We start from the raw sequence: 27,335 nt of genomic DNA on the forward strand, positions 1-27,335 counted from the left end.
AATAAAGGCATCCATTGGTAAATGTGAACAGTAGTAGTATTAAAAGGGTGGGTTTTTTTTTTTTAAAGTGTATCTTTAGCTAAATTCATTTTAGAAGAGTTCAGAAGAGCCATCTACCATGTTAAAAATCAGTTACTGTACAATTAAGGGTAGATGTATGCTCAGTTAACTAGTCCCCCAAATAATGACATGCAAGAGAATTTCACCAACTAAACTGCACAAATGTTCATCAATAAACAAAAAACCTGATTTGTTAGTTACAGTAAAGAGGCCTACTTAACCTGAATAAGACACAAGATCTGCTGCAAGCCACAGATGTGAGAAACTACACCCAATAAGGAAATTTAACTTTAAACCCAGCTTTTTAAGTGTCTTAATCTTGTGCTGAACTAGATTATTCTGAACGAAGTTTTATGACGTTACTATGCAGTGCACTTTGAGGGACAATACCAGTTACCAGTCACTGAAAGCATTTGTATGTTGAAAATGTAACTTTAATAGATAATCTTCATCTTACATAAGAGCACAATAAATACACCACATTCTATAGAAACTCCAGATGATACTAGAATAGGAGTGTGGGAGGCAGAGAATACCAACGGACTACATAACCATCACCGTGAATTGCAAGACATACATTCCCACTGTAGGCTGTCATTTATACAGTTCAGACTGGCCACACTGAAAGCTTAGAGATCAGAAAACATTCCTGGAGGGTGGGGGTGGAGGCAACTGGGGGGGGGGGGGGGAGAGAGGAAAGAAGAGAAAAAGAAAAAAAAAGAAAGAAAGCATTTAAAGGGATATGAAGTTGAACTGAAGAAATTAAAATGGGCTTCCAAGAGAGACAAAAAAAAAATTATAAATGTAATAGCAAGGAAGCAAGAAGCTATTACTTCCTCCAAATGAATAAACCTTTCTTGTGATATTTAGCTTACTTAGGCTTATAGATAAGATCAGTTGGGTCTAGTTGAAAGTAGCTTAGCAAATGTCAATCGACTGATTAGCTGGTCTGTAACAGCTGTATTGTACACTGGTGTTTTATATGCTTTTTTTGAGACACGACTTAGAATTAAAGAGCATAGTGTAATACCTGATAATCAGCACAAAACAGACAAGTGACACATTTACCCAGTTACTGCTGTCATTTGCTCTGTTAGCCTCCTGCTTTAATGATACATAAGATGTTATGTATATACAGGTTAATGCATTGTCAAACCTTTGACTGTGATAAATTATACTTATCAGAGGCTCATTTTGAAAGAATCAGCTACTAATATAATTTTGTACTCTCTCAGCCAATTTAGGAACACACTGTGGCATGAGCTAGTAATACAAATCAGCAGCAACCAAAGTAAGGGAATTTGAAAATTCTTCCTCTTACTATTTAATCTGTCAGACTGGAGATGACAAATTGTTCTGTTCTGGTTTCAATTTTTTAAATACAATTGTCACAGTAGAGAAATGAAAACCACAGCAAAATAAACTGTACAACAGCAAAGTAGAATAACAAAAAATATTTTACTAAAACATAAGATTTACAGAAGATCTTCCAGACAAGCCATACAAAATGGTCACAAGCTTTTTCTTGAAAGGAGGTTTCTACACTTGACAGCAGAATCACAATATTATTAGTGAAGGTGATGGATGTTTAATGTTCCCATTTTTGTTCAAACAATCAAGCTTGTCCATCTACAGCATCTAAGTTAGACTTGGCTAGAGGGCATATCCTAAAGTGTAACTGGTTAGCTGCTTTAACCAATGCATTTAGCATCACCATAAAAAAAGGGAAGAGGAGGAGCACACAAAATTAAAACAAAAAACCCTGCAGCTAACCCTGACTACCTTCATTCACAGTGCTTATACTTAAATCATGATGGAAAAAGTTATTCAAAGCAGAGATGTGCTACTGCTTTTAAACAATTTCACAACAATCCAGATGATATTTCTAGCCTCTGCTCATGCGTTACAACAGTGAATTAGGACAAGACACAGATTTGCTAATGTGCATTTAATCACCAAAGGACTGAAGATGTCTGGGCTTTTATTCTGTAATGTTTCTAAGACTGTGTCCATTAAATGCAAACAAAAGAAAAAAGAGAAGAGGTCTTGGCAGAATAGGAGAAGTGATGCACACTTGATGTTCAGAGCGAATTTAAATATTATTCATGGCATATAGCCTAGTCCATGCTCTGGCTGTAAAGAAAAAAAAAGAAGCACACTCTTAAAGTGAAATAAATCTCATTTTATTCATTTCAACATACTCCATTTCCCAAACTTTTGATTAGACGAGCTTGTTAAGCAGAGATACCTGAGTATTTTAAATTAAGTTTTAGGTCACTGTTTCACAAATATAAGCATGTTAGCTGTGGAATGTTAGTCATAATCCAAGCCCACAAGATTCACTGGGAACAGATGGCCTGGCTGCAGAGGATCCTGTAATGGGAAGGCGTAATGCAGCCTGTTTATTCTATTACCACAGAAACTACATTCTATTAGAGCCTGCAATACAAGCAGATTTACAGATGCTGCAGAGCTCTGTGGAACTAAACTGCCATTTATTAAAGAATCTCTCATGATGTACAAGGAATGGCTAGAAGTACAGAAAGTAATGGTTTCTCTTTCCCAATAAGAGTTCAGTCAAATACTCTTGCACTTTTAGCAATGTAAAACACGCAAACTAAGTGGATCCTCAGAAAAGAAAGACCTCCACTCTGGCTCTGATTCTGTACCTGCATTCAGGGCTATCAACTGCACAAGCAAACAATTGTTCTTGTGAGTCACAAGCACAAAACCAGAGGCCAAGTTTTAAATTAAGTTCTAAAATAAAAACACCTTCGTAATCTAGTTTTCATAGAATTTCACACAAATACGAAAGTAACAACTTGTGTGATACACTACCTGTTTCTATGGCTTGGGCTTCATTGGTCTTCCACTGCTCTGCTACATCATTTGCTAAAGGATCATCTGGATTGGGAGCGCTTAGCAAAGCCTGGATTGATAGCAGAACTGTACGGATCTGCAAAGCTGGGGACCATTTATCTAAAGAGACAGATTTACAGTAGTAATGACACGCAAATTCATGAAATACCACATTCTTTATTACCACCTCCAGATTTAATGCGTTTTCCTCTCAGATTAAAGCCATTTAATCCAGCCTTGTGAGAAAGCTAAAATTAAAAAAAAAAAGTTTGTAATCCTTTTAATATCTAAATTGTCAGTTTTCCCTGCTAAGGATGAATTAAGAGAAGTGTATTTAGTGGAAAGGATGACACTTACCTTTCAAAATATCTAAACATATTCTTCCCAACTTGTCTACATTAGGGTGATAAATTTTGGTCATGAAACGTACTTTAGGAGCTGCCATTGGATATTCTTCTGGAAGGAATAGTTCAAGTTTAAATGTCCCACCCTCAAAGGGGGAATCCTGTGGACCTGCAATGACCACATGAAAATAACGTGCGTTGCTCTCATCTGGCTCTGCTTTTATCCCGGGGACTGGTTCTGCCAGCAAGCGCTGGGTTTCCTGGAGGAGGAGGAAGAAAGAGTCATGGTGTAACAAAGGCAAGCTATTTAAAACACAGCAAACGTATTTAGACAAAATTTGTACCAGGATACCAAATAGTCATTTTAAGTAGATTTATGCAAAACCATAGAAAATGACTTTGCATATTAGGTGAAGTATAAAAAGAAACAAAAACAAACAAAAAAAATCACACAGAGCGAGACAAATTCAGAATGGAAATTAGGCATGAGAGTAATCAATCATTGGAACAATGTACAAAGCATCGTGGTGGATTCTCCATCACTGACAATTTTTAAATTAAGGTTGAATGTTCTTCTAAAAGATCTGCTCTAGGAATTATTTTGGGAAAGTGCTATGGCCTGTGCTATAGAGGAGGTCAGACCAGATCATTACCAGGGTGGATAAAAAAAAAAAAAAAAAAAAACCACCACAATGATTTTTTTTAAAAGAAAAAATAATTTAAAAAAACATTTAATTTAAATCTGATTTTTTGATAAAATGCTTTTTGAGGAAAAACCTATCTAAAGATGGTTTTAATTAAGATATCTTTGAGCTATAATGTATCTCATCATGGAATAAGGATTATAAATTCTAATTCTATAGTACGAGACAATATATTCATGTAGTGTTTAAGATTTGTAAATGATTTCCAATAGTTCATGGATTAGGGACCCAATCTTATGAGGTTCCACAGTCTTCTGTATAGATTATTTATATACATACCTACCCAATGGGACTCAGTGTTCAGTCTAGAAGATACCATCAGAGATGCTTAGTTTTGTAGTTCTCAAACTGTGAATTTGTGTCTCCAGAGGTAACATGCTTGTTAACAGCAAAAATGTTTTTAAATAAATATAGAGAGGTGAGAAATAACAGACTTCAACTCTATTGTCCTCTGCAAATTTGTGTACACAGAATCAATCCCTTATCTCTCTCTAAAAGTGCAAAATTTCAAAAAGTTCAATGAATAGAAGATTGTTGGGGGTGGAATAGATATGGACAAGGAGAAGAAGTCTGAAGATAAATATGAAAAGCGAGGAACATATGTTTGTTTTGTTAAAATATTATATGTTTGCTGTTGAAGAAAAAAATCCAGAATACTTAATGTTGTTGAAGTTAAATAAAAATTTAAATGTCTTCTGGTGATGTTCTCCTCCTAATACAGCATAGCAAGACAATCCTCCAAATATTAATGATTAACCTGTTGAATTGGAGACAGTTCACCTCCCAGTGGACTTCATAAATATCTGCTTCAATTACCTTTGGTAAATGAAATAACCAGTCATTTTCTGATATAGCTGTAAAACTAATTTGAAAAGTTTCCAAAATAAATCACTGTTTAAAAATGTATAGTGTGTACCTTCTAAAAATGAAACGTACATCTGAGTTGTGAAGAATATATATTAAGGTTCTTACAACCAACAAGAATGCACTTTTATGTAGAAAACTATGATTAAAATCGAGTCTTCCTGACTAGTGATTTAAATCAAATCCACACTGATCATTACAATGATCCTATCCGGCCTTAAAAAGTGATGAACTTATGAATAGGATGGATTGCTACAGAGAACTCTAAGGAAAACCCCACCACCATTATGCTGAGGAAAGTGCTTCCCACTCTGCACTACACAAAAATGCCTACCAAACAAAGAAGAATCAGAAGGAAGAGCTATTTCATATGCAATGTTCAAGTTTTCCTATGTAGTAGTGAGAGGACTTTAGAATGATTCAATAAAACAAACATCTGTGCAATGTATTCATAGCCATAAACCAAATTTAAGTTATCAGACTGAACTTGCACAATTCCATTCTTCTGCATTACTGAAAGAAAGCTTTACGGTTATGGGGTATATCAATTTAAAGAGAAACCCATCCTTGTGTTAAAGCATGTTTAATCTACTTCTGTTACCGATACTGCAAATACATGCAGCATCTTTATTTTATGCTTAAAACGTGAAAACCTGTGGAACCTGGAATCCCTAAGGGGCGATTAATGCAGGAAAAAAAAAAAAAAACAGCCTTTTGAAGCTCTCCGGGGGAGGAAAGGACCACTGACTTATACTAGTTACAGGAGGTCAGAGATCAAAAGATCAAACTGATAAAGGAACAATTATACTATCCAAAGGGTTCTGGATCTGAAACCAGACAAACTGGTAACCAGGAGAGCAGACCAAGTTGAGGGATTTGACGGACTGATATATACCAGAGCCTTATGTTGGACAGGGGGCGCAACGTGACCTCTGGTAAGCTTTTAGAATATACGTAGGAACTTTCATTGTTTTCTATATTTTTTTTATGCAATGCTTTTACCCTAAAACTAAGTGGATTTAACTTTGTGAAGATTGCTTAATCAGTGGTGGAGAAAGGTTAACCACAAATGCTGGACCATGCTCAGATCCACTGGGGGAAAAAGATCACAGTGAGGTACAGAGGGACCTTGATCTGAAGGGAGGGATGGAAGAGGGGGGAGGGGGAGGAGAGAGAGAGAGGAGCAAGCGAGCTCTGCCCAAGAGAGGGTCAAAGGTGTAGTTAACCCTGAAACTGTAACTATTACCATATTTAAGATTACTGTAACGGAAATATTAAAGAAAAATGTCTATTTTCTCTCTCCTTTACTTTGTGTGTTTGGCTACTTCTATCTAGTCAGTTTCACTATTTCCCCTCTGAATCGTTCACAAAACAATAAGGGAGAGAAAATTATAAAAAGTAAAACAACTTGTACAACAAGAATTAAAGCTTATGCAGTGCACACTACATGACATTTATAAAATATTTTATGTTGGGTGCCCACAAAACATAACCAAGACTGAAGCACTACTACAGCTGCAAATCAGCAAGATGGATGTGCCTCTTTGTACTGGAGTACATCAAAGTACTGTTTAGATAAAATACACTTATTAAATTAACAAGGAAACTAATATTTAAAGGCTATATTTACCATTTTGACACAGGTGTCTTTCTCAGAGCAAAAGGGCATCCATTACTTTGAGCAGAAAAACCTCATTTATAGAAAAGCATCAGATCACAAAGAAAGTAAAGCACCACAATCATTAAAGGCAAGTACTATCAGTTTACTTATCTCATACAGTAATTAGCTGTAAAGCACTTGCCAAATAAAAATCTGCTACAAGCCATATTATAAAAAGACAAAGATAATACAAATGTTTTATTCAAAGATCACAGTTAAAACCACTTTTAATCAGCTATGATTAAGCAGATAATACCCACAAAATGAGAAAAACTAAATTAAGAGTCAAATGAAAATAGAATTGAGAAGGGAAAAAAAGTACCCAGATCAGACAGTCCATACCACCATGTTACTTAAATATTTAAAAACCCCTGCTAGGTTATATAACACTCATGACCTTAATCTCTGGCTAAATATGTTTTATATGACTACTACTTATTTTGTATCAACAAATGTAGTATTTGTCTTTTTCTAGAAAGAAACAGTTAACACTTTTTTTGGTATATCCACCAGATTAAAGCTCTGAGTGACAGTAATTAGGCATAAATGGTGGGAAGCTTTTCACAAAAGTGTTCATTAAGTTGAGATTTTTTTCCAACTTTCATTAACAAAATTTTGCCAATCAGGTGTAGGGGAGAAAAGCCAGGCTTAGACCTCACCTACTGAAAGCATTGATTGCTTCATAAATTTGATGTAAGGCTATCTATGTATTCACTGCCAAAAAAGGGGGGTTGTTTTTTGTTTTAAACAGAAATAAAACTAATTCACATTAGTTATGCTATATCTACCAGGATTTTACAAGGGACAGCTAGTTTTTACAAACCAGGAGGTAGCGACGCAAGATCAATACTATACCCCCACCTGGGGCTGACCTCACCTAGCTACATCAAGCAGCCTGGTCTCCACTAGGATTTTAAAGCAAGATAAGTAACTAATGCAAGTTAGCTATGTAAAACACACACACACACACACCCCCAACAACCGCCACCACCCTTCAAACACTTTGGCCTTGGCTACACTGGCACTGTACAGCGCTGCAACTTGCTGCGCTCAGGGGTGTGAAAATGCCCCCCCCCCCCGAGCGCAGCGAGTGCAGCACTGTAAAGCGCCAGTTAATCAGAGCCTACAGCGCTGCACGCTCACTCGCAGTGCTGCAAGCTACTCCCCTCAGAGAGGTGGAGAACATACAGCGCTGCAAGAGCTCTCTTGCCGCACTGGCAGCGAGACTACACTTGCGCTTCACAGCACTGCGTGAATTCCCAAGTGTAGCCAAGGCCTATGTGTGCGCGTGTTAAGGGGGAGGGGGAAAAGAGCAGTGAAGACATCACCTTAAGCCATGTCTACACTACAAAATGATGTTGACCTAACTTACTCTGGCATACAGCCACCATAGTTATTAAATCGCTTCTGCATGCGCACACTTGTCTCCTTGTGTCAGTAGTGCACAACCTCACTGGGAGTGCTTGTATTGTCAGTGTGGGATAACCCCTGAAAGCCAGTAACAGCTAATGTAAGCAACACAATGTCTACACTGATGCGGCACTGATCGTGCCTCTGCCGCTAAGGGAGGTGGTATTACTAAACTGGCACAAAGAGGCACTTATGTCGGCAGGAGCCAAATTTAAGTGAAGACACTTTCACAGCTAGGTTGATGCAAGGCAGCCTATGTTACCTAGCCGTGTGATGCAAACCAGGCTGTAGTCTTTGGCCAGGTCTGAACTTGAGAGTTGTAACACTATAGCTACTTTGGTTAAGGGTGTGGGGATTATTTTTAGATCAATATAGTTATACTAGTACAATCCCTAATGTGTATACAATTATTCCAGTAGAGAGATGTCTTACACCAGGATAGCTTATTCCCATTCTAGAATAAACTATACTGGTATAAACACAATAAAACTGTGCTAACTATGCCCACACCAGGGGGGTTATAACTGTTTTATCTACATCAGTACAACTTTTATGCACTTCATATATTTCTTGCAGACTCTTCTGCTTGTTAACCCAATGTTTGCTGTCCCAGCAGCAAAGCTCCTATTAAAGTGCTTTCTGCCTTGTGGAGCTTTTAAATTCCTTGAAGATAAGCAAAATGTTGGGTATAGGCACAGGAGTAGTGACACCACACTGGTAGGTTTTGCAGCATCTAAGTACAGTAAATTTTGTCCCTTGTTACCCTGATTTCTGGGCTCTCATACTTGAACAAAACACCCAGCAAGGCACTATAACACACAAACTTGTTGGAATATGAAGCCAGGCATTAAAAAAACCAGAGGTTATTAATCATTACCTTTTAGAGAATGCTGCATAAAATTAATTATAAAAGGCACGGTAATGCTTGTATTTTAATACCCTTTTACAGTGGGAACTGGAAAGTGACTGGAAAATAAAGTTGTCAAACAAATGCTGAATGCCCTTCTTGTCCTTGCCATTTGAAAAATAAGGATATTTGATATGCCCCACTTTAAGTATTTGCCAGTCTCCTTTAAATTCAACTCACTAAGGCCCTGATCCTACAGAGCACTTCAGCATGTGAGTAGTGCCAATAACATCAATGGAACTACTCAAAAACTTGGAGCATGTGCTTATGTACTTTACTGGATCAGGACCTAAGAAAGTCCTATATTTAGAATTAACACAAAATTTTATTAGACATCAGACTTATTCACAGAAAACTAAGATTCAGACCAAGATTTTTATAGGTATTTAGGCATCGCTGTGCTCAGCATCATAATGCTTAACTTGATTTAGGAGCCTAAGTCATTTTCAAAAGGTATTTAGGCAGTCAGGAATCTAAATCCCATCAAGTATCTTTAAAAATCTCAGCCTAAATAAATACTTCATGTATAAAATAGGGAGTTCAGACAAGATAGAAAAAAATATGCAGTATTCGCCATTGTTATTGCAAAAATATATAACTAAGGCCCTACTTGAATCATGGGATGATTGTCAAATAATTGCAGCTGAGTTGCAGACAAGAGACACAAAGTTGCAGAAAAGTAATAATGGACCCTTATTAATTGTAGTAATTTGGAAAAGCCAGAGAAGACCCATTCGATTAAGAAAAAATTGCTGGAACAATATAAATACTCAAGTATTATGTTATGCCTGCTAATTTGTGGTAACCAGACATTTTGCTGCAAGTATATTACTGTCATTAATATGCAGGGTCCGCAGCCAGGGTTCCTATCCAGCTCTGTGCAGCTGACAAAATTATGGTGGAAGCCTAATATTGTGGGATTCACAATATCGCAAATTAAGGAAAGTCTTACATATAAGATTTTACAGGCAGGCTGCAAAAAAAAAAAAAAAAAAAAACATTAAATCCCAATATAAATGTCTGTACAAAATTAGCTTTTTGATCACTGAAAGCCAGAAATGGAATCTAGCAATTCGGAACAAAACGTTTTAGCAAGACCTAGAAAATGTGGCTCTTTGAGGCCTACTGGAAACTAAGTCACAGAAAGAACAGGCTTTGAAAATGCTATTTAATAATTTTATTGGCTTCATTAAAAAAGTTTAATGAAGATTAACAGAAGCTAAAAGGTGACTAACTTGTCAGGTAAAAATCCGACTTTACAGATACCCTACAGTAGGAAATCCTCTTGACTCATTCAGGGCAGTATGTCAATTTCCTCATCTGGTTAGTTTAATTCAAACACACTAACTCATTAATTGCTATTTAAATATCATGGGACTTTATAATACTATAAAGGCATCCTAGAGCTACCTAGTTTTGCTAATCCTCATACAGATTTTTTTTTTTTTGTTTTAAATACTGTGATTGTAAAAAAAGGCTGTTGCCAGAATTCTTGCATTAATTTTAAATCGGCAGTCAAGGAATTTGTAAAAAATATTGAAGGTTGCCATGCAGAAGAGAATGGGGATTCCCTCATTAGTGCAGTTGGCTTTTCTTTTTTGGGAGTGGGTAGAGAGGGAGAAGATCATATTGGGGGGAGGGGGAGGGAGCATGGTTAAGAGTGCTGAGCTGGAACAGTTCTTCCAAAAAGGCAGCCTTGAAGAGAAGAATGTTGAGAATAAAAGGGATATCCTGAGAAAAGCTGGAGCTTGCTGAACAGTGGCTTACCTAGACAAGAGACCACAGAAGCAGATGCTTTGTTCTCAACTAAAAAATGAAAAAAGTTAACAGACCTGAAAAAAAAATGGGATTCTCAAACTGCTGTGATGCCTTGGAGCCATACAAGCAAGAGACACCTAGTTTCTTAGGATGTGATAGCTCATCACAAATTGAACATCTGCAGGCATCTTTCTTTGCCACCAAAAACAAAAATGGCAAGATGAAGCTTGGAGAAAATGCAAGAGTAAAATAAGGTATTCCCCCCCCCCCCCCCACCATCACCAGGACACCAGTACTGGAGAACCTGGTAGAGAAGAGATGATGCAGTGATCTGCATAAAAATATTGTGCCACTATCTATACACAAAGTGTAACAAAAGCATCACTTTTGAGAAGCTTGGATGTCATTTACCAGCCCTTTAAGTCTTTTGAGAATTTCTTATTCAAGACCACAACTCAAGCAATCAGTTTCAAATAATGATAAAGGAAAATTATAAAATGCCAAAGTATACATATTGTAGAAAAAGAAAGCTAAGCCAAACAAACCTTCTCAAATAAGTTACAACCTGTAGGCAAAGGCTAGTACAACACAATGGCATGTTGACTAATAATTATACTTGAAATAGAAATTCATGTTAAACTATTTCTAAAATATCTTTACACTAGTGTAGTTCTGCCACTAGAGAAAAGTGAAAGCTCTAGCCCTCACTTGACTGATTACTCCTGAGGGCATTCTGTGCCAAAAAATGCAAAATTCTGCAAATTTTATTTGTCAAATAAATGTGGAGGCTCCAGCATGGCATTGGGGAGCACAGGCTTCTGGCTGCACAGAGATGGGAGATCAATGTGCAGCTCCTCCTCCCCTCGGGACACTGACTCAGCAGTGAGCTGCACCAACCCCTGACACAGCGCAAGGACTGGACCTGCCCCTCCGTGCCAGAGGAGAAACACCCCAGAGCCCTGCCCCTCCGTGCCAGGTTGCACCCAGGTGTGGGCAGACAGGCTCAAGTGTCGAGGGGCTTAGTGTGTGGGGATCCAGGTAAGGGGTGAGAGGGTTCTGTATGGGGCAATCTGGGTGCGGGCAGCTTGTGGGATCTGGATGCTCAGGGGCTTGTGGGGGGTTCTGGGTGCAATGGTAATGGACTCTGCAGGGGGTCCAAGTGAAGATTGTTAGTGCTCAGCAGGAGGATCTGGGTGTGGGATGGTTCAGTTGGGGGAGAGGGGTTGTCCAGATGGGGATCCAGGTGCAGCTGGTTGGGGCTCAGTATGGTGGGGATCCAGGTGCGGCTAGCTCACTGGGGTGGTCCAAGTGCAGGGGGAGTGCAGCTAGTTGGGGGGGAGGGGCCTGTGGGTGTGTGACCCTTGGCAGGAGGATCTGGGTATGAGGGGGTCTGGATGCACAGGAGTTGGACAGATGAGGGAGCAGTTCCCTGTACAAGGATCCCTCCCCTTGCAGTTGAAGGGCGATGGGTGCAGGAAGCACAGGGGGAAGGGGAGCGGGGGGGGGGGGGGGGGGGGGGGGGGGGGGAAGAGGGCGGTTTGCAGAAGTTCCTACAGCCGGGGGAGTGGGTCTGACCTGGCCCCAACTGCCATGCAGGGGAAGAGGAAGTCCGGTGCTCCCCGGCCCAGCAGGGACTAGCAGCTGAGCCCAGCACAGGGTAGGAGCCACCAGCCATGTCTTCCCCAGTCCTGCCCCCACCCCACAGTGATTTACCTCTCTGCTGGTTGCCCTGGGCACCTGAAACATACTGCTGGGGAGGGTCGCATGACCACTTTTATTGCCTCCCTTTGCTTTTCAGTCAGAAAGTCATTTTTCTACAGGGAAACAAAAATCTGCAAGGGACAAATTCTGCACATGCACAGTGGTGCAGAATTACCCCAGGAATACCTGATGAGAATCTGGACTGATTTAGAAGATTGAAGAGAAAATGTGTCACATGGAATAGGAGGGCTTTAGGAGACTTTAAGGAGTCTTTTTTTTTTTTTTTAATTAAAAGGACCTTGTATATGTTGACAGGGAAATGGTCACATTCCTATCTCCTTCCCATACATTTTGGCAATAAAGAAGCATAAGGACATTTGTTGTCATTCAGTGAGAGATACTGCTTTAAAAGTTATAGAACACATCAGGAGAAAGCTATAAACTTTTTCCAAAACTATCGTGAAGGTATTAGGACTTGCATCTATTTAACAAATTTCTGTGGTTCCAACAATTTTAAAACAATTAAAAGGAAAGTTAATTTGTCCATCTTATTTTATTAGCAAACAGCCTCATACCTTTCCCCACTCAAAAGAAAACCAACCCAAAATCATTACATCTTGCCAGATTCACTGTGCTTGTGAAATTAGTGCTCTCCATGCAAAAGAGTTTTATTCCAGTTTCTTTACTTTCCATTCAAGGCAACAGATCTCTTCTATGAAGTTGACACCAAATGCCAAAAAATTGCCTGCTAATCCATGAGTTTTATGAAGCATCCATTAAAGTGGTGCCAGGGAGCAGGCACTTTAACATGAAGTTTAACTGTCTGGTCTTTGCCATTCCAAAATTGCATAGCAATGGCATCAGACACAGAATTCATTAAGAATTAAAAACAACAAAACAAAACAGAGGAATTTATTTCCCTGCTGTAACTAGCAGTTGATGTAGCATATCAGAATACTGCATTCTCTTTCTTCTGTCATCAGCTTCAAAAACCTCCTGGCCAGTTATGTGTTATAAATGGCCAATTCAGCAACTTTTTGTAGTAGTAAGAATATGGGTATGGCAACCTTATGAGAAGTAACTTTACAACACTGTGCCTTAATGTTACTGTCTGCCTCGTTTTAAGTACAGAATCAGCTCAGTACCAAGTGGTAGTATCATTTGAGCAATCTGAAATCTCTCAACACAAAATGATTAATTTTCACATTTCCAGCCTGTTAATTTGAACATTAATGAAACACCCCCTAACTCAAAAGAAAAAACGTTAGAAGTCAGTTATAAACTTCAGAAACACCAAGGAGTATTTTTTTTAAATCCAGAGTCACAAGAGAATGACTCTTCCTCACCAAAATACGTAATTGCTAGTAGTGAAAGCCTTGCTACATGGAAATCTCAACCAATCAAGCAATTTGACAGACTATGGAGCATTCTACTAGACAGGCTGCTCTACTGGCTTAAAATTCTGACACCTTTTGCCAAGACTCAAGAGACATGTTAGTTCATACAAAGGAGACTACTCCATTGCGCTACTGGGATTAAAAATAATAATAAAAAAAAAACCTCTCTGTGACAAAAAGCCAGTTAAAACACCTCACCACGTTTGTAAGTGGAGCACCAGAGTACAGCTCCTCCCATCCAGCAAACCCCCCCCCCCCCCACACACACACAGTTAGCACCTTTGCAAAGACAAAAGCATGAGAACCATTTCGCCCCCTCTCCCAAATTCACCAGTACTTTGCAAGACTTAGAAAAGTGCCCCAGTAGCGTGTGACTGAGCCAGAGCTTTCCTAATTGTGAATGTTCACTCAATCATAGGTATTTACATGGTATGGGTGGTAGGATATCCCACTCTTCTCCACCCACAAAGAATTCCTAAAACCAGGAGAGAACCAGATACATGTTCATGCATCTAGTGTTTCACCAACAGGAGAAGATTCACAATTCCCTGCTGCAGGGCTGATTAAGACAAACAGAAAGATGTTCACTGAGAAGAAAGAGGGAGAGAAACAGGAAACTTCCTAAAGGAAAGTAGGTTTGGGGTCAGTGATTAAACAGTTCAAACTTAAGCTTGATCCTTTTCTCTTCAAGCCAAAAGGAGCAGTATTCTCCCTTGTGGAAAGAGCACCTTATCTTGCCTTCTGATCCTCCAGACTGGCTGAGCACAATGATGGGCTCTGGAACAAAAAAATCCATCTAATTTTTCATGAGCGTACCACTGATTGGGGGAATTTTTTGGGATCACCTCCCTAAAGGAGGAGGGACCAATTGAACCTGGGGGACTAATGGGGAAGGGGAAGAGATGTACAGGGAACAGAAGGGAGATGGGGATGGAAGCCATGTAAAAAAAATAAAGGGTGTTGGAAGGAGAAAGGGTCAACTATTTTATTATAAGAAGAACAAAGAGTACATGATTTGTTTTTTTAATTAATCCAGTTAACTGCTATAGCCAACAGGAACTTAAATACTCCACCCCTTGCAGGTGTGTGGCTTTTTTGTTTTGGGTTGGGAGAAAGGGAGGATAGCAGAGGGAAAAGAAGATTCTCCCAACATACAGAAAGTGAACCCCAGCAAAAGTGTGAGATCTCACCTATGGGACAGATTTTATTCCGTGTGGTTAAACTCCATAGCATTGTTCTCATTGTTTAGAGAATGACAAAAAGATCAGAGAAGATCAATATCTCCTATTTATACCAGGCCACTGAGCAACAGCATGCTGAAGCTATTAAAATATACACAAGGGAATATACAGATTATTGTAGAGTGCTGTAGCACCTTACATCAAAGGATCCCAAAGCATTTGACGAAGATGGGGAAGTATTTTTTATTTTAGAGGGGAAACTGAGCCACAATAATTACATGAATTTCAGTAGTGCCTTTTATATTGACTAATTGTTTCTCTGATCTGCAGAGCCAATATGGAAGTCCTTTTACACCCTCTATGCCTTCCCATTAGAGTTTCACAGTCTTTACAGGATAAACACTATAAAAAGTATACATGCACTCTGTTAAGGCCTATCAAGGTGAAAGTTATATCAACTCCACCAACTGTATACGCAATCAGCTTGATCTTATTGTGCATGTCTAGCAAACCAGCAGGTTTAAAGGCAAGAATTGGTTGGTGGCTGTAAATCCTACACCTCTAGTTATTATCTGTGATGTTTTCCCATCTTCAGGAAAACCTGGAACAGTGTAGAGTTACAATACAAGAATTCCTTAATCTGCCTGTTTCGGTAGCTACGGACTGCGTTCATCTTTTATACACTCCCCTCTTGGCTTTTTGCTTGTGTTTTACTGGTTCTATCTTTTGGCTCATTCTTTAATGGCTCCTCCCCTCATCTACTGGTTCTCCTCATGGTTCTTTTCTTGGATCCTTTCTCCTCACTCTGAACATATCCCCCCACAAGAGTTTAAGCCACTACCTCTACACCGATCTCACCTCTTCTGTTTAGCCTCACACCTATTTTAAAGGGGTTTCACTATGTTTAATGTATGCTTTGATGGGTGAATAGTCACTTAGCCACTATGTAGTTAGCAAAAACATCTACAAAGAAGGTGGTTAGTGAGCCATTTTTCTTCCTTTCATTACATATTGAGTGGCAGTTATGACAAGAAGGCTCACCCAAATTTGAAAGGGATTTGTTATATTTTTGTTTTACAGTCAAAGGGAGATCTTATGGCAAAAAAAAAAAAATTAATAGTTCCAACAACTTCCACAAAAAAAACCCACTGTCACAACCCATCCAATACAAGTCCAATTTTCAAAAATAAGTGAATGTTTTAAACTTATTCCTTATAAGATTTGTTTCCAGTTTATATTAGTGTTCATAATTAAAACACTTTAAATGGTACATGGATGAGCTACCTTTTAGTAGAAGTTTAAAACAAACTCCAGATCAAGATTTAGCAGCATGCATCCCTCCCTAGCACACATTTGAAATATCCAGTAAAAGATATCTATAGTAAAAGACTTTGTTTACCAACAAAAATTCTACTGATATAATCAAATTAATTTAGGAATTGATTTAGTTACATCAGTGAACCTCAAATGGGCACTCTTAAAATGGCAAAGAGACAAGTTACAGTCAAGTCAATATCAAGCGCTCAACCAGAGTGCCCACAAAAGTCTGTTTAGACACTGATTTAGTTAAAATGGTACAAGCTGTGTTTAGACCAGGTCTAAGCTAGCAGTAACTAGATCTGTGTAAATCACCAAAATAAGTTTAAAATATGATAATTAACTGGTGTACATAAAAGCCTGTTATTAAAGCTGCACATGTGTCAGATTCGAGACTACTGCTGTTGAAAATTATGATTTTTTTAAAAAGGTTTATTGTAAAGTTTAACTGAATTGAAGTGGAAAATATTACTGACTCATTGTTCAAGACTGGGTCTCTTCAATTTCACTTTCTGCAAGAGTCGTAAGGATGACATTTAGTACTTGGAGGATGCCATGCAAATAGTTGGGGTTAGAACGCAGGAACGATGAGAATGAAGAGAAATGGCTTTTAGTTTAAAATACCTACTGGTTTGTTACTTTAATATTTGCTCTCTAGCTGAGATTTGGGTGTGATCCCTGCTCTCTAAAGGAGATCGAAGCAGCAAGTCTTAGCCAGTAATCAGAGATTAGTCAAGTGATCATTTAAAGAACCTGAAATTAATCACTCACCTGCCAACCATGCAGGAGAGGTCATTTCTTTTATTCTACCTTGCCTTCAACTACTGACTCCCCCACTGAGTCAGACCCATTTTTCTTCTCCCTGCGATTTCAGTTTGAGTCACAGGCCCACTTCATCCTGGCTATCCTCATGCAAGTCATGGACCTGTTTCCCAGTTTTGGCTTCCCACCATTTCCTTCCCATGTGCACATGACTGACTTGAGCATAACTGCCTGGGGATTTCCCCTTGCCTCACCTTAATTAGTCAATACACTGGTAAACCAATGTAATCACCACCCATCTACATATCTTATTACAGCATCGATATTAACATTAAACCATTTATTTTGCCAGGACTTGTTTGAATTAAGACTTTTATGATATGATACATTTATGTTAATTTGCCTGCGGTTAGTAAGAATCTGGAATAAAGTAAATTAAGATGTTCTACCACTATCTAACTCCATCACACAGTTGGAGAGTTAAACTGAAATATATGGAATGGAAACTACAGCTGGTTAGAGAGCAGTTGGGGTTAAAATTAAGCAGCATATGGCATGTGGACAAGAAAACAAAAACGACATTACAGCCAGCTGCATGACATGAGTGAACATTCATTTTTTCATACTCTATCAGAGTGGGAAAATATGATTTTCTCCCTCTCCAGGGCAGATTGTCTCCAGGTAAAAAGGTAAATTGTGTGTGTTGGGAGTGGGGGGGGGGGTGGAGAAGAGAAGGGGGCGCGCACAGTGGAGGGAGAGCACTCATCTAATTATGAGCGTAACAGTACATTGATGGGAAAAGAGTGTTCCTGTTTTGGGATAGAGCAGTCTGAGGAGCTGCAACTGTAGACCTATTTCACAGACTTGACATATGAATACATCATCTTCTGTATTTTCACACACAAAGTCTAGAAAAGGAGTTTATCAGATACATAGGTAATGGCCCATGAAGAAAAAGTAGCCATAGCCAGCACGGTATGATATGAACCAAACTGGTTTTATTTTACTTGCTAATATCTTAATACAATACGGCATATTCTCAAGTTTTAAAACATGTAGGTAAAAAAACATCTGAGTTGACTGTAAACTTCCATTACTTACTTTTAAGAAAGACTCACTGGACAGAATGCTGTACTTTTCTCAAAAGAAAATGTCAGCATGGAAATGTACGTATGAATGCACACAGTGAAGGTCAACTATCCATAATTAGGCACCTACCATCACCTGCAGAACCATCAAAAACTATCATAAACCAAAACTCTATCCTAAGGCTCATCACCACCATACCAGTGATGCTGAAGATTACAAAGTTCTTAACTGCACTAGAGTACACCTGCCATTACCGCATTGTAGCAAAGCAGTTCTTTAAGATCAGTGTAACTGGAAACAGTCTTTTACATCTCTTTACCAAAAAGTGACCACACTGAGGACCATTCCCCAGAAGTATAACTTAGATAATTTTTTCACATCTTATCTCATAGAGCTGAAAATGAAGCTGAGTTCCTGTCTACACTGGGGATGGGATGCACTGGTGTAGTTACACCGGTGAAAATTTCTCTAATGCAGATGCACTACTCCAATTAAATTCACTGAATTAAATCACACTGATGTGCCATTTACATTAATGAACTCCCTAATGCAGACACACTGCATCAATGTAGGTATTCTGGTGCAAGTTTCTCTAATAAACAAGGTCTTCAGCTCAGGACTTGAAAAAATTACCCACCCAGCTGAAATACACTAGCCTCAAACTATACCCCATCCAGCCTTGTCTCCCACCCCCATTGTGTAGGCCCAAACAGACCAGTCTCTCCTGCTGCCTGAACTCAGTGCTCCCAATTAATGTTGGTGCACACACATACAGCAAATCAACCAATTTTACCCCCTATAATACATTAATACTTGGCAGTAGTCCCATTAAATCACTTTATGCTACCCTCCAAAATCCTTTACTGGAATAGCACAAAGACCCACATGCATGCAGAGTCCTCTGCTGAGGAGGCATGGGGCAGGTTTCCCTCCTCCTGGAGGAGACCCAGCCTGTACAAAATCATGAAGCAGCAGACTAAAGAGTTGTGAGACCTTGCCCTGGCCAACCTAAAGACACCAGAACAACAACAAGGTCAATCCCCTGCAGAAGAGAGGGCTGGATTCCATATGGCCCATCAGCCAGAACATACATTTAGAACTTCAGACTCTCCTCAATCCACAGCAGATCTCCCACAGATATCTTTGCAAGCCTTCCACTGATATCAAGGGGAGAAGAGAGTCTTTATTTAGTAACTAAACTTTTATTCATACACCCACATTTAGTTAAAAAAAAGCTCTTCCTTAGGCCACCACTATTTCCAACCTTCTCAGTTTCTCTCCCTCTGACCTGTCTTCCCTCTATTCTTTTCTCTGCATTTGCTTCCCTGCAACTCCAAAATCTAACCACCAAGGGCTTCACTCCCACTCCCTTTCCTATGCCATCAAAACGATCAGCAATGGAATATTTGATGTTGACATTCAAGTATCACTGGCTTTTGGAATTTACCATAGCTATTTGTTTCAGATGTCTGCAGACTCAGGCAGACACAACCAGTTTAGATTGGGAAGGATCTCTCTCTGCAACCATGGTGGGTAGAAATTTTCATTTAGAAAAATAAACAGACTCTGCACAATTTTAGTCATGTAGGCCAAATGTGACCCAAAGGCTGTATGTCTGACACCCCCATTCCAAGGCACAGTATGGACATTACAAAATGGACCACTACAATCCATAATGACCAATCCAAAATTCAAAAGCTCTGGAGTCTATGGAGGCATATATATTTATCTATATCCTTAACCTAAAGCGTGCATTATTCTCTTAATAATTACCACTCTCGAAAAGATCGAGCAGCCACCCCCCCCCAAAAAATCAGACAAATATTCAGTGTCTAGTTTTAAACTGCAAGGGGCAAAAAAGCACTGGGATACTTTTCTAGATGTCACACTTCCATCCATACTTTGGAAACAAGTTGTGTTATTTGCTTCAAAGTACTCATGAAAAGAAGACAAAAAACTCAGGGAGATGAACCTGTTATCGACTTAGAGGTAGTTTCATTATTTTTTGGTGAAGATAAAGAGGTGAATCCAAAGCCACCTGAAACATAATGGGAGATTCAGCTTAACTCTAGAGCTTTTGCTGCACCTCTCCATAACAAACAGTGTGGGCTTATCTAAAGCCAAGCAATTAAAATCATGGATTATAATCAGCAAGCAGGACACTTATTTAAATCTTAAATTTTAATTGTGTTTTGTATTTATACTTTAACCTTTTCTTTAGGGAAAAAATTATTCTCACTGGTTGGTAACAATTAAAACATGTTTATTTACAATTAAATAAAGCTTTTATACTAATTTTTATTCTTTTTTGTTAACCAGGAGGATACACTATACTACACGTTTATTTAAGCAATTATATGGCTTAATTTACATTTATTCCAATGCTTAATTTTTATATGTTTTATTATTTGAGAATGATGAATACTGCATTTCTTATTTACTAGATGATTATTTCATTTGTGATGTGTCTAGCTTTATTTGGATGAACATTCAATTAAAAATGAACAAAAACATTTTATATATTTAAATGAGAGAGTTTTATTTAATCCAGAAAAAAGTTCTCTTAAATGTGCTGGAAACAAACTTCATCAAAACATGTTTTGCATGTAATACTCTGTTAAATCAGTTTAACTGTAGTTAGTGAGTTGAACCAATTATATCTGGTTACTGTCTCCTTCAAGATTTTAGATCTAGTAGATTTCATCCCCTCACACCTAGTTTTTATTCACATATTGGAAGAGAAAAAGTAGCTTCCTTGCTTTCTCAAAATTAAGCAACTAACTGGGAGTTGAGTGAACTAGTTATTTAAACTAAATTGAACAAACAAGTGAAGAAAATAATCTCTACACCAGCAGAAGAGGCTATTGCTGTCAAACGCTGATTTAGCACTCAACAAATTCTGATTCTAGATGTTCTGCCAGTGCCTTCCACCAGTTCATCGATTAGACTTTCTTTAAAACATGATAGCAAATATGTCCTATTTATCTTTTGTGATTAATTTATAGGATTGTACTAGATTATGTGTTTAGGCCTTAACAAGTTGTCAATTTAAATAAAAATCCAATTTTTATCAAAATCTATTTTTATCAACTCCAATAATTTGTTTCCACTACATTTTGTAATACTAAATATTCTACCCTTACACATTTCAGTAACATTTCCAGTGTTTTCTGTTCATTAAGATGGCTGAATGAGTGACAAATCAAATTGTATTAATACAGTTTTGTCCTTAAAAATTCTCAACATGGCTTGTAAACATTAAGAAATTGATAATAAACTTTATAGTCTTAATAATACCCTTGCATAGTTTTAGTGATTTTTTTCCTATTCTAATTTCATTATCCCAGCTATTTATTATGCAACTTTTCATTAAGACAATCTAACTTGCAAATTTGCCTGTTCTCTGCTGTTTGCATTGGTTGCAAACTTTCAGTGTGTTCAGCAAAGAACAGCTTCACAGCATTATAAATTATTTGTATGACATTCATTCAATTTAACAGGAAACAACAGTGTTGTTTCCCATCAAACCTAATGGACCTTACTTGACTAGTTCTATAAAATTAACAAGTTATTCATCACATCACTGCCTAAAAGTTGGAGTTGTAGATGTAGGTAGTAAGAAGGATATTTATGTTGTACTAACAAGAGGGGATAGATCTATATCAGGTCAATATTATGCTGCATTCATGAATTTTTATTGTGTGATTTCACTTCCATCTGCTGTAATATTTATATAAATTGATATCAAAGAAGTTTACCAGACTCAGAGTACTCAGTGGTTTGAACTAACTAGAGTAGTTCTGAAGTAATCATATTACATATTTTAGCAAACATCATATTAGTGTGATCCAAGAAATTTGTTGGATTCACATTGCACTGCATGAATGTATTGTTACAAATTGAGAAGTCAGGCAGATATCATTTAACACACTGCTTGGTTTATATAACTACTACTGAAAGAACTCTAATTACAATATCCACAATATTCAAAAATATTTCAAACCCTTATTCCGTATACAATTCGATGTACACACACCAAATATCCAGAATTCAAGAGGTCTTCATTGTTCTGACATTTCAAATTAATATACAGTTTAAAGATTACTTGTTTACTACACTAGATGCATAGAGAAATTCATTTTAGAATTATCTTGCTCACTACCTACAAATTACCATCCAGTTAGGAAGAAGCATCAACGCAAATAATTTCAGACCTACTCTAAGTGTTAAAGATGCAGAAAGAGCTAATTTGCTAGGATTATTTATTAAAAAAAAATTATAAAATTCAAGCAAAACACATACTTCACAGATACTGTAAACAGTCTAGACAACACGTTAACCATTCCTATGTGGGGCAGTCATCGTAACTGGTGTAACCTTATTTCCTCAGACAGTCAGTCCTGAGTCATCAAAAGATTAACAAATCGCAACTAGCGCAAACCAGGAAGCCCTAATTGCGAGGCTGAAGATGGGCTTCAATGGTGCGTGTATCACAATCTTTCCTTGTCAAGTATCAGGGGGTAGCCGTGTTAGTCTGTATCTACAAAAACAACAAAGAGTCTGGTGGCACCTTAAAGACTAACAGATTTATTTGGGCATAAGCTTTCGTGAGTAAAAACCTCACTTCTTCGGATGCAATCTTTCCTTGGGAAACGCGGGTGGCAGCAGGATGTTGGCGCACGACGCACTGGAGCACGTTCGGTTTCATTCAGCCTGGTGCCGCATTTCCTCGTTGCCGCTGTCACAGAAGGTGCAGCCCCCTGTAAAATCCACTGCCGGGCCCGGCCCCGCCGAGAAGCCCAGGACGTTCTGCGCAGTAACTGAGCGTCTCCTGCCGCGAGGGGGGCCAGAGGCACCGAGTCCGGGGTGGGGCTAGGAGGGGAGCCGCGCCGCGGCGGGCGGGCGGATGCAGGGCTCGTGGCTAACGCCGCTCCCGGGGCCCAGAGGCGGCGCACAGGCCGCGGCCTCACCTGTTCATTCATTCCCCGCGCCGCGTCGGCAGCAGCAGCGCCAAGACTCCGCCCGGGCCCCGCAGCCGCTCCTCTCGCCGCCGCACGGGGCCTCCGGCGGCGCCGTCCTCGCTCACGCAGCCCGGGGGTGGGAGACAAATGGCGGCTCCACAGACACGGGCCCCACCCGCTCCCAGCCCGGCGGGGCCTGCCCGTGGCTCCCCTGGTCAACGGAGCGGCTGAACCCGCCTCCCCGCGCTCTACCCTGCCCCGCTCACCGGAAACTCGGCGCTCTGCGCCCGGCACAGGGGGCCGGCGGCATATGGGGGACCGGGACGGCGGGCCGAGTGGGGGTGGTAGTTACCTTGATGATCCTGCGGGGCAGCCCGGCCATCTTGTCTTATCGGGATTCAGGCTCCGCTGGGTCTCGGCTCCGCTCGGTACTCACGCACAACCGGAAGGAACGCGTGATATGTTTCCGGCGACGTCACTCCACTACCTACAGCCTTCTGGGAAATGTAGTCACGGCAGTGGGGAGGAGCGAGAGGTCAGTCTGTGGTTCAGGGACAGCTGCCATAACCGGGTAACTGGGGCGTAACTGCCGTGAGATCCGCGGACCTACCGCTGCCCCTCACAGAGCACTGCCCCCCCCCGCAGTGCCTAGACCCCCGTAGCTCCTAGAATCGCACCACACCCTACAGCCTCCAAACCCACCTGTCTAAAGCCCCCAGACCGACCTATAGTCCCCAGCCCCGAAACCCCCCTCACACGCCCCTTGCAGTCCCCAGCTCCCACTCGCACACGCCCCATACACACCTTTCAGCACCTAACTCCCACCTCACACAGGCACCCTTCACCACCCTGACCCCGTCCCCACCACATCCTGCAGCAACCAGCTCCCACCCCACACTCCATCAGCCTCCTGACTGTCTGTCATACACACCCTGCAGCGCCCAGCCCCCCAGGCCAGATAGCACTCATATCGCAGACACATACGTACGGCAACACCCAGCAGTACGTAACTACAGCCGAACAGCCACCCACACCCATATAGCTATACCTAGACACCAAGCCCCACAGATGCTGCCAACCAGCAACACCCAAGAAAAGACCTCCTGTCCCTAAGCTATAGGGTCCCCCAACATACCAAGTCAACCACAGGCTCATCCACATAGGTTCTTCTACACATATGGCTGTGTATTTATACCTGCCTACTGTATTTTCCACTCCATACATTTGATGAAGTGGGTTTTAGCCCATAAAAGCTTATGCCCAGATAAATTTGTTAGTCTCTAAGGGGCCACAAGGACTCCTTGTTGTTTTTGCTGATACAGACCAACATGTCTACCACTCTGAAACCTGCAGTCTTCTTTGTTATTCCAGGCCTTTCTTACCTACCTCCATGTCATCCTACTCTCACATTCATAGGGGAATTATGGTCTCATAAAAATCCATTTTAAAGCAATGTATAGTTCTGTTACACAAGATACAAAGACTTTCCACAAACAATCTTTCAAATATTTAACTGAATTTGCTTCAACTGTGTTTATGCTTTCTGCAGGTGAATTTATTATCAGGAACGTTTACCAAAAGAGCACATTATAAGTAGGTTTGAAAGGATTAGATTCTTATCAGTAAATGTTGATTTCCCTGTACACACACAAACTGATTAAAAAATATTTCCATCGTTGATAATCAAAATTTACAGATAGGCAAAGTACAAAAAATGCTGCTTGCGAACTTATTAGAGTTTGATTTAAGGACATTTACTTTGTATATTTTGACATGTGAGGTTGACAGTTTGTATTTTAATGGTTATAAAGCTTTAACTTTTTGAATCTCAAGGTCTGGTGTCATTAAATAATTTTCTGATTCCCCCTATAGTTGCCTACAGCTGTGAAAATTTAAATCGATAAACATTGACAAAGAAATGTTTAAAACCTACAATTTTGTGCAACTGTGAAAATTTAAATAGATAAAAAAGGAAAAAATCTTAAAAATAAAAATTGATAATATCCGTCAATTACACAAAAAATCAAGTTCTGACAAGCCTAATTTAAGGGAATATTGCAGAAAGCAAATTTCTTCCTCCTCCAAACAAGAAACAGAAACACAACTTGCAACTTGTGTGTCCATAACAACTTGAATTCTGAATACTGTATCAAAATCTTGCAACTGTTTTTGAGCAAGCTGTGGGTCATGGTTATTGACAGAAATGATTTGACTTCAAATTACAAATAAATTCAAGAAAATGCTAATCTTTTTTCAGTCAACTCATGAAAAAGGATAAATATTTGTTGAATAAGGTCCCAATCCTGTAAATGTTTATACACCTTCTTAACTTTATGCATGTGAGTAGCTCTGTTGACTTAATTGACTTCAATGAGACTATTCGTACTTAAAGTTAAGCATGTGTTTGCAGAGTTATTTGCCCTCTATCATGTGCTGATGGGAGAGGGTCCAACCTGAATGCGTTGCTGGGCCTGTGAAACAGCATGTTTAAGCATGGATGTATAACATAGTTTGGTATTGTCTATATGTATAGAGACACAAATTGTTTATAAAAAAAAATAAAAAGAGTCTAGGACATTTTTTAACCTAATTACAACAATTTGGTTCCCACCAGTTAGTCAGGTATTAAGCAACCAAACTTAATGGGTACAGTTTCATAGGTTAGATGAGTGCTGTGACACAGTACACAAATGAAATCCTAGTCCTTAGAGGAAGAGACTATAACACAGAGAGAAAAATCTTTCTAAACTAAACTATGTTTTTAACCTAGTGTTAGCATAGATTTGTCCTAGCATATAGGCAGGACCAAATTGTGTTTATTAAACATTTGGTTGATTGGCAACCCACTCCCTTATAAATAACTATATGTTTAGCATGGGTTCTTCTCTCTGGGGATACTCTATGATTTGCAAAGTATTCTTTCAGCATGAGAAACATACTGTTTTATTCATCATAGTTTGAAATCTCCTCCTTTTCAAACTGATCTAGCAGCAGCTTGAGCACAGCCAGCTACTCCAACTGTGTCTAATTGTCAGCAGCTGGACAATTAGATAATCAAGATAATTTGAGACATATCTTGGGCCAGGTAATCTGTAAACCTGGAGAATTATTACATTTAAGAACTTTCATCTTGTGAATAGACATGGCAGTTTTAGAACCATACAGGTTATTTAATTACTACTCATTTCAAAAATCCATATGGTACTAAAAGTGCCATCTCAAGAAACTTTTGGTTAATTGACTCAGGGAATTCTAAGACAAATAATATTTAACACACATTTCCAGCAGTCAAAATTAAATCTTCTCAAGCATGACAAACCTGCAGCAAATTGTAACAAAGAATAAAATACAGTAGTGGTATTCTCAAGGATTTTAGCATTTGGGAAAATGGTGGGAATGGGATAAATAAATTAGTTCAGACAAACTATATGGTCTGCATATTATTGTTTACTTATCACTGATCAGCATGGGGAAGGATTAGAGAATCTGATCACTTGAGAGGGATGAGATTACAGAAGGAGATATCTGATCACTTGAGGGGGATGGGATTGCAGTAAAGGTTTATCAGTGAGATGGAAGAGGAGGGGAGGGGGAGGGGATTACTGAAAAAATGAAGTTAGTATTCAAATAATCCAGAGATAGCCTTAGTAACTGAGAAGTAATTAGTTATTAAAATATATATCTTTATTTGTAATAATGATGTGCCATTCAATGGTAACTGTGAATCATTATTCTAACTTAATCTATTAATTATGGACTATGAACATATCTATTTAAGGTATTTTTAAGCATCTTCATTTTCAGTTTAAACCAATTTTTACCTAAAAAAAAATCACAGGTTTTACAAAAAGTATTATCTATTTTTTCCAATTTTCACTCTACTTTTGTATCTTTCAAATATGTAAAAAATAACTTGTTTTATTAGGAAAATACAATACATTTAAATGATATGTGTATTATGATAATACATTAGTCTGTATATGCAAAGCTGCATGTTGAAGTAAGGCTATTATTAGTCTAGAAGATATACACAATAAACAAACAGGCACAAACTTACTGATGAATCTTACACCCACCATGCACATATTTCAAGCCGTTAACAGATAATGGTTTAAAAATCTAAACTAAAATGGGAATAAAACAAAAATCCATATCAGAATACATTTCAGAACAGAAGGAAATATTCAAAAGTTTTAAAAAACCAAAAACAGGAGAAAAGGATGAAGTTGAGTGTATGCGCTGCAAATGGTGTAGCATCGAAGTTACAGACTAATAGTTCTAAGTCTACAACAGTAAATGGTTTATTCAAATGAAAAGTTTTACTGGGGGATTAGAGATATATTGTTTTCTTATAGGTGGCA

The 27,335-nt window shown here is 39.0% G+C and overlaps 1 protein-coding gene across 2 annotated transcripts; it reads right to left on the reverse strand.

Annotated features, from left to right (window-relative positions):
* Positions 1 to 1,499: 1,499 nt before the first annotated feature.
* Positions 1,500 to 23,499, reverse strand: UBE2N (ubiquitin conjugating enzyme E2 N). Of its 2 annotated transcripts, none has more exons than XM_034772715.1 (4): positions 23,327 to 23,499; positions 3,277 to 3,523; positions 2,899 to 3,039; positions 1,500 to 2,193 (listed from the first exon to the last, which is right to left on the reverse strand). In XM_034772715.1, exons 1-4 carry the CDS (start codon positions 23,354 to 23,356, stop codon positions 2,153 to 2,155), a joined length of 459 nt encoding a protein of 152 aa, XP_034628606.1. In that variant the 5' UTR covers positions 23,357 to 23,499; the 3' UTR covers positions 1,500 to 2,152. The 2 variants fall into 2 exon arrangements, with proteins under 2 accessions (XP_034628606.1, XP_034628597.1); XM_034772706.1 differs by lacking the exon at positions 23,327 to 23,499 and adding an exon at positions 19,915 to 19,968.
* Between the last annotated feature and the right edge of the window lie 3,836 nt (positions 23,500 to 27,335).

The sequence above is a fragment of the Trachemys scripta genome, chromosome 1, assembly GCF_013100865.1.
Source record: "Trachemys scripta elegans isolate TJP31775 chromosome 1, CAS_Tse_1.0, whole genome shotgun sequence".
Lineage (NCBI taxonomy): Eukaryota > Metazoa > Chordata > Testudines > Emydidae > Trachemys > Trachemys scripta.

What these genes read in the sequence shown, in the direction of transcription:
- UBE2N (XM_034772706.1), bottom strand. Translation starts at nt 19,953, where the DNA reads ATGAGTACTTTGAAGCAAATAACACAACTTGTTTCCAAA. An exon ending in ATGTTTAGATATTTTGAAAG is followed by an intron (nt 3,040 to 3,276) that starts GTAAGTGTCATC and finishes CTGTCTCTTTAG; the next exon opens with ATAAATGGTCCCCAGCTTTG. An exon ending in AGCCCAAGCCATAGAAACAG is followed by an intron (nt 2,194 to 2,898) that starts GTAGTGTATCAC and finishes TTTTCTTTACAG; the next exon opens with CCAGAGCATGGACTAGGCTA.